The 7817-nt window shown below is 37.8% G+C and overlaps 1 protein-coding gene across 2 annotated transcripts; it reads right to left on the bottom strand.

Annotated features, from left to right (window-relative positions):
- Positions 1 to 240: 240 nt before the first annotated feature.
- cab39l1 (calcium binding protein 39, like 1) lies at positions 241 to 7286 on the bottom strand. Of its 2 annotated transcripts, none has more exons than XM_084430148.1 (9): positions 7052 to 7286; positions 5711 to 5892; positions 5449 to 5613; positions 5207 to 5325; positions 4347 to 4515; positions 4044 to 4103; positions 3868 to 3933; positions 3160 to 3303; positions 241 to 2927 (listed from the first exon to the last, which is right to left on the bottom strand). In XM_084430148.1, exons 2-9 carry the CDS (start codon positions 5825 to 5827, stop codon positions 2736 to 2738), a joined length of 1032 nt encoding a protein of 343 aa, XP_084286274.1. In that variant the 5' UTR covers positions 5828 to 5892; positions 7052 to 7286; the 3' UTR covers positions 241 to 2735. The 2 variants fall into 2 exon arrangements, with proteins under 2 accessions (XP_084286274.1, XP_084286273.1); XM_084430147.1 differs by having other exon boundaries at positions 5711 to 5880; positions 7052 to 7268.
- Positions 7287 to 7817: the final 531 nt, after the last annotated feature.

The raw sequence follows: 7817 nt of genomic DNA, 5'->3' as shown, positions 1-7817 counted from the left end.
GGAAAAAGCAGCTCGGATAGAAAATGAGGCTGTGCTCCTGAGGCTTCAGAGGGAGGTGGAGAAGACCCGCGCTGACCTGCATGCCGAGAGAGAGAGTCACGCACGGAGCCGCGCGGCCCTCGAGCTCCTACGCAGACACTTCAGCAGACAATAATTAGTTGCAGTAATATTTAAAATGTAGCCATTTCAATCCTTAAAATGGTTAGATAAAAAAAAAAAAAAACTAATGTTACCACACAATAAGTGCCACGGTTTCTTTTATTTTCAATATGCCTCCACATTTGCTTCTTTTTTTTTTTTTAAATAAAACTTTATGTACATATATAATCCTCTCCCACAGTGGAAACAAAACTCAAATTTGTGAAAAATGAGTGAAAAGCATAGCAAACATTTATCAATCAAACTGCAAATAATAAAGGCGTGTGTGTGTGTATATATATATATATATATATCAATCAAATATTTCACATATTAATAAACTCTTTGTCAGAGATCAGTATCACTGCATGGAGAATCTGAAGGCTCGAAGCTTAAATGAGCTTAAAAGACAAAAACCTCCTTTAAAACCCTGTCAGCGGAATAATCACATTTGGCCAAACACCCATTCTTGTACTTTTTGGTATCAAATGACAAGTGATTTTACACATGGTGCAGTTAATAAGAGCAAGAAAGGCAGCTCAGAAGGTTTTTCCCCTTTACCCCCTAAATACTTACAATAAAGCACAAATCTACACGCACAAGTTATACTTTCAAATCATTTGTGTCCGCTGAAGAGCTGACTGAAACGATGTCAAAGCACAAGAACACATTGACATTTGGATTGATCCATTAAAAACCTTTTAGAGTGTGGCTCATTTACACAAGCACGGCGAGTGCTCTCCTCACACTCGGGACAGTCCATGTACCCATTAGCAAACTGCAAAAATTAAACTGTTTCCCTTGTAGGTCCTTTTCAGCATTACAAAGACCACAACTTTGGTGTTGTAAAGTCTTATTTTAGCTTGCATAATTCAAGCTACTGCCCCACATCCATAATAACAACAGATACACTTGACAATAAATTGTGATTTGTTACTTAGTGCATTAGGTATCATGAACAGTTTTTTATTCATCTAGGTTAATGTTAATTATTAATAAATATGCCATTGTTCATTATTTATGTCTAAACTAATGTTAATTTATGCAACTGTATTGAAATATATATTATAATTTTTTTTACATTAACAAAGATTAACCAATGCTAGTTCATGACACCAAATGCATGTCAATGAAATAAACCTGATACCAGAAAAATTCTATTGAAGCAAAGCGGGGGGGAAAAACAGCACTTAGGAAATTTAAAATCTGAGGTATATGAGAAAAGGAACTTGTGCAAATAGAGTACATAAAATATATTCAACTTAAGGTATAAAGACTAATGGTGGAACCTTTCAGTAGAATCCTGTTCTGCATTTCATCTAAAACTTCCAAGATCCAAAGGAGAACCCAATTCTAAGTCTAGTCAGGCATCGTAAGATATACCGTGTTACCACAGCGTTGGCTCATTCAAGTTTGACAGTGCAGGACACGAAGAACTGTGTTAAATGGTCTTTCCTATTGAATCCATCTTTTAAAGGCTTTTAATTGGCTTGTCTAAGCTGTCCATCAAAATGCAGTATGAGGAATGACATGACATGCCCCAGCTCTAGCATTTCACATCCTTTCAATGTTACAGTGTGTGTGGAAGTTATCATGTCTTGCACTGTAATTGTGTACCATGTATTTCACCTTCACTGAAGTCTATGAACCCTGAATTCATTGCATTTTTTTTTTATCTAGACTGAGAAAACTTATATTAAGGAGTATGTTTTTTTTAAATAATTTTAAAGCAGTTTAAATAAAACTAGTCCTCCTAATGTGTTAACCCAAGCAAAAGCAGAATACTACTACAAATCCAATGTTATAGATAAATATAAATGTAATAGAAGACCCAGAATGACCAAGCTATTTAAATAAGGCACCCAGTTAAAATGGAAATTGAGTGCAGCATCCAACATGACCACTAAACTCCACAGCTGTTTTTTCAAAGATAAAGGTTTCGCTTGACCACATGACATTTTCTGGCTTTTTAAATGCTTTAACGTCCCTTAACTAGTTTAAATGTGAGAATGTGTTGGTGAACTTAAATAAGGCCTCATAATGTCCTGTATTTATGACCTACCGTTTTACAATATTTGGTTGTCTTGTGCTAAGAGTATGAACTGGCACTAATGGCCAACCTGGAGCAAAGCTACCAGATTTAGTGCAAATATGCAGAGCCATACCTTGTACCAATATACTTGTTCTAACTTTTAAAAATGTTAAAAAACCATGAGCAGGCTTTAGATATACTTCTCATTCACATGAATTTGGATACTTTTTTAATCTAAGATTTACCGCCTGAAGGTAAATCAATTGTACTTCCTTTTTTCTAAGGGCAGTGCTAAAATATATATATATAGGTTTAAATGGAGTGCTTGGGTCCTACTTGCTCCTCCCGCAGCAGAAACCCTGCTCGCCCCAACTAAAGGGACAGACATGTGTTTGCACATTCTGCCAGCATTTCTCCACCTGTTTCAGAAGTTAGATGTACATACATTTAGTCCAAGTGATTTCTTTCTTTGACTTATTTAGCTGTCCCTTCCATCCAATTCTCACCCACATAATCAAACCACATCACTAGGCGAGCGCCCCGTTTCTACACTCCACGTTTTCCATTAGGACTCCTCTGCAGGTGCAGGCCGTTTGATGTCCCGGATCTGCTTAATGAGATAGTTCTTCTCATCGCAGAACTGCTCGTCTTCTGAACGGTCCGTTTGAAAGTGGCTCAGGAATTCCACCAACTTGGACTGATTCTTGATGAGGATGTCCAGCACAGGCTGTGTCTTATTGGGGTTGGCCACAAACACCTGAGAGGACACAAGAAACCCGTAAAAGTCACTGAATCTCCATTCACGCGGTCCCCAGTAACTGACCCTGACCTGTTTACATTCAAAAAGGGAGGGCAGAACTGGGACAGGAGACCGGTCAGCTGTTGAGTGCGGAAAGAAATTGGAGTAGACGGAGGGAAAAGCAGACAAGCAAAGTGCCAAACTCAAATCTATTAAAGTTGCATGAAATGCTGTGCATTTAAACACATACCTTAAAGACATGGAAGGCTTCAAATTGAATGTTGCGGCTGTTGTCTCTCAACATGTTCATCATCAGCTTTAGGTTCTCAGCTCGACTGATGTATTTGGTCATGACTGTGAAGTTGTGTCTGTCCAGTAGTAGTTCTCCCAAAAGCTGGATATCATTAGATAGTCAGTAATAACACACTTAAGCGCAATAACAAATGGTAAGAATACATGGTAAGAATAAAGGAAAACCACCAAACATATTGCTGCTTTTGTGAAACCAAATAAGGTTTGTCATGAATGAAATTTCAATGTAAGCCAAGGGCTTCAACTAACATTCTTTCATCCAAGCAACTTAAAGGGAAAGTTCTCTTCCAAATTGACTCACCCTCGAGTTGTTTCAAACCTGTAAGAATTAATTTCTTCTGCTGAATACAAAAGAAGATATTTTGGAGAATGTTGGAAACCAGACAGTTGATGTACCCCATTGACTTCCATAGTAGAAAAAAAATAATACTACTATTGAAGTCAATGGGGTACATCAACTGTCTGGTTTCCAACATTCTTCAAAATGTCTTGTGTTCAGCAGAAGAAAGAAATTCTTACAGGTTTGAAACAACTTGAGGGTGAATAAATGATGACAGAATTTTCATTCTCTGCCTCAAGGGTTGGAATACCATTACAGCCTTAAATAATTGAAAGCAACTCTGTGAAAATAGTGGTTTACTCTCACCTTCAGAGACTGGCGCTTGGTGACATAGTTCTCAGAATGCAGCAGCTTTTCATACTCCGTGAACACCTGAAAACAAATGATTTATCATAATATTTCTCCATGTATTATAGCAGCTAAGACTCACTTATATACAAAAGCACTGGCACATGAAATATTGAGTAACAAGAATGACTCACTCTGTCATAATTTGTCTCCAAGAAATCTGCACACATGATCTTGTGTCTTGTCAGGAGATCCTGATGTCATACAAGGTAAAAAAAAAAAAAAAACATTCTGTCATACAAATTCAGGCATGCACCTTTAAGCTTCTGTTTAACATATTTTATGTGCTTTATTGTTGATCAAGGTTTATATTATGAATAAAAGCATAAAGTAAATCTGTTCATCATATAAAGCGATTTTTCATGTTCTTAAGACAAAGACAAAGTTTACAAGTGAAAAACCCACAAAATGGATGATGCTTTGTGTACATGTCATACCTTAAAAGAGGCAAAAGCATCAGAGGCAATGTCGAAGGTAGACAGCTCCACATAGCGAAAGAAGCAGAAGAAATCTTCAGAGAACAGAAGGATTCGGGCCAGAGGTTCGTGACGTAGACATTCCCTCAGCATCATGCCACAGTTAAGGGCCACTTCTGGGGTTTCATAGCTGCTTTCAAAAGTCAGATTTTTTTTAAATTGTTACTTTTCTAACATGCAAGACCCACACTTGTTTGTATGCATTTACATTAGTGGACAAAAGGGATGTCTGGTCTAGGAAAATTGAGACCATTTATTCAAATATTATAAACAATTTGTTAAAGATTTTGTAAGCATATTGCATAGTTGTACAGACCATTTTTGTCCAGACTGTCATACAAAGAAATTATAAGCACATGCAAAAACAAGAGAGAACTAAAGAAACAATAATATAATAACTGATTATGTTCCTCTAAGCATTTTGTTTTTGCATTGTAAAATAAAACCTGTAGCTTGCTTTTTTTGCCCATTAATTTTGAACATTGAGTTGTTTGTTGTTCTCTCAGGTTTATTTTTTTAAATATATAAAAAATTGATGGATTGTAGGGTCATAAAAAACATTTTGGCCACAGCTGTATAAAACATTACCCAAAATAAACCCCCCAAAAAAGTCACTACAGTGTCAATAACTAGATATGCTTGTACTGTGAAAGCTAAACCCTCATTGGCAGCTCAGCCACGTGGACAGGATATGGGAAAATTATGGTCCTAAAATAACCATACAACCACAGACTCCCATAACATCAATTGGAAAAGCCAGGCTAATCAATGGCTTCCGAAAGTGTTGATCCATGACTCTGCCCTGGGGTCTGGAAACTCACCCTTTCAGCAGCATAAAGAGGATCTGAGAGTGGGAAGAGATGTACTCCACAGTCGGGGTGCGAGCGCCAATCTGCCGACGTACAATGTTGCTAAACAGATGCACCACATCCTTCTTTCCCTTTGGTGAACAACGTATTATAAATCAAAGAGAGCAAATGTGTGGTTAGTGCACAGAGCAATATATCTTCCAGCAGGACGGAAGTAGTTGTAATCCAAACATTTCAAATGGAATGATATGCACCTCAAAATCAATCCTCTGTAGATTTGCTATGAGTGAAATGAGGAGGTTGGTGTTGTAGAGCTCTTGAGCTAGTTGGGCCACTGCCTCAGTCTGAGGCTCCTTGTCTCCGGTGCCAGACAGCACCTCTTTCAACGATGCAAGATTTTTTGATACTTCCTCTGCAATCTACAGGAAAAACAGTGAGTTTTTCTGACTCAGTCACAGACCACGGTTTGCTGAAATTTTTGCATTGAGATTTTAACAAAAAATAAAAAGGATTGACCTTTTCACATTTCTTGCTTTCAGATGATTCCAGCTTCTCCAAGTATGCCACATTCTCCTTCAGACTCTTCACAATCTCTGCAGGGCTCTTCTGAGACTTCCCGAAGGGGAATGGCATGGTTTTAGCTGGGATGCGTGTTGGACTTCGAAGGACAAACGGAAAAGTTTCACCTTTAAATTAAACTAAACAGAAATAAAGTTAACAAAATTAACAACGAGAAGAATAAACAAAAAATATGAGTCATTATAATGGTCAAAAGGACAACCCTGAAAAGACAGGCATTTTCAAAGCAGCCAAAATAAGAATTTTAACCATTTCGTTTACACACTTCAGAGTTGAAACATACAAAGGAAACTGCCTGTACTGTTTTATCACTGCTAACACAACAACTGTACAACAATAAAAACACGTTAAGAGGACAGTGTCTGTCAAGAGTGCTCTGACATACTAAAAACAACATGCATTGTCGATTAATCTGCATTACACTAATATTATTTACAGACTATAAGCCTTATGACAGTTTATTTATTATTTTTCTTATTATTGCGCAAGTAATAAACCAAACATGTTATGAAACGCCTTCTAAACTTGCTTAACACTAACAAGTACAAGTAAAGATTTCATCACATGTGAAAGCATGACACAAAAGAGGAAAACATTTACTAAACGAGTCACTTCTATGAGCAACTAGGCAATTTGTTCAACTTGAAAAACAGCTAATACCCCGATGAGCTAAGCTAACCGCCACCCAGCACTTATCGATCAACACTTCTCAGGAACTCAATATTACTCATCACAGTCACTTTACTGAGTAGTGTGCCACCCTATACAGCCTTATCAGGGACCCATAAAAACAAACATCTGTAACACGGGGAGAAATAAAATCCACTTCTTTTGCTGGACATGTAACGTTAGCCATGTAGCTCGCTGCTAACCGACTTCTTTCAAGCATGGCCAAATGAGCACGAAGAATAACCCAAACCAGGAAACTAACCACTTAGATAACTTCTTTAGTAATCTTTCCCATCGATGTAATCTGTCAGAGTGGGTTTTAGTCACACGGTTCCTCTAAATTTCCTGTTAGACGCAGTTAGAGCTGAACCTTTCAACTTTTCAATGACATTTTTGACAGTTGGTCAAGTCGCCAACATTATAAGCTGATCCTTTATCGTGAACAGAAAAAGATTATCGAGAAACTAATTTGAAAACAACAAATCAACATAAAAATTTATTTTAAAAATGTGTATTTAAAGTGCGATGTAGAGAGAGAGAGAGAAAACAACATGTCATGCTAAGTGGATGTGTGTTAGCAGGAGGTGGAAGGAAGGCAGAGACACTCACCGCGTTCACCACTCAAAACGTCCACTTTAAAATCCAAACAACGAGACGAGAAGAATCGTTAGATCGAGCTGTTAGCAGCTAGATATAGAGCTGGGAATCCAGTTCAAACTATAACGAACTAAATATTTATCTCCCCAAAAGGAGATAATTATTGAGTTAGTAACTGCGAATAATTTAGGAGTGGTTTGTTGCTCGTACACTTCAGCCGCTTTACTTTATCAGGGAAGTTGAAGAGAGTTTTCGAACGCCCCCCTTTTTAATTGACGCCAACTCTGGCCAATCAGAACACGAGACGGAGGCGCACACCCTGACCAGAAATCGAACTGAGTGAGGCAACAAAACCACTGAAAGCAGAACTGGATTATGGACCAGGGCTGCGTTTCTCGAAAGCATCGTAAGCCTAAGTAGACCGTAGAACTACTGCCACCAATGGTCTCTACGATCAGCTTAGCTCACGATGCTTTCTGAGAAATGCAGCCCAGGTTGTGATGGGAGAAACGAGTACTTTCGAAACTTCGAATCAAGTGAACCAAGGGATGAATATGATGAATCATTGTCTCGAAATGCAAAACGCTGGTGACCCCTGCTGGTCAGAACTGTGCAAATGCAGCGAAAACTCAAATTGCAAATTGCATAAAAACGCCTTTTACAAATCAATTGCAAATGTTTTATTGAAGGTGTAATCAATTAAATGCATAGAAAACTAATACTATTAAATGAAGTGTGTTTATGATATGTGATATTTTATTAATTTGTAGGGCTTGTT

Source organism: Rutilus rutilus (assembly GCF_951802725.1).
Source record: "Rutilus rutilus genome assembly, chromosome: 14".
In the NCBI taxonomy this organism is placed as follows: domain Eukaryota; kingdom Metazoa; phylum Chordata; class Actinopteri; order Cypriniformes; family Leuciscidae; genus Rutilus; species Rutilus rutilus.
Note: the sequence above shows the minus strand (reverse complement) of the source record. Positions and strands in the feature narration are given on the sequence as shown.

Excerpts from the sequence above, each read along its gene's own strand:
- cab39l1 (XM_084430148.1), bottom strand. The coding sequence starts at position 5,827 with ATGCCATTCCCCTTCGGGAAGTCTCAGAAGAGCCCTGCAGAGATTGTG. Across the intron at positions 5,326-5,448 it reads TACAGAGGATTGATTTTGAG|GGAAAGAAGGATGTGGTGCA; the intron begins GTGCATATCATT and ends TGTTCACCAAAG. Across the intron at positions 2,928-3,159 it reads AAGCCTTCCATGTCTTTAAG|GTGTTTGTGGCCAACCCCAA; the intron begins GTATGTGTTTAA and ends GTGTCCTCTCAG.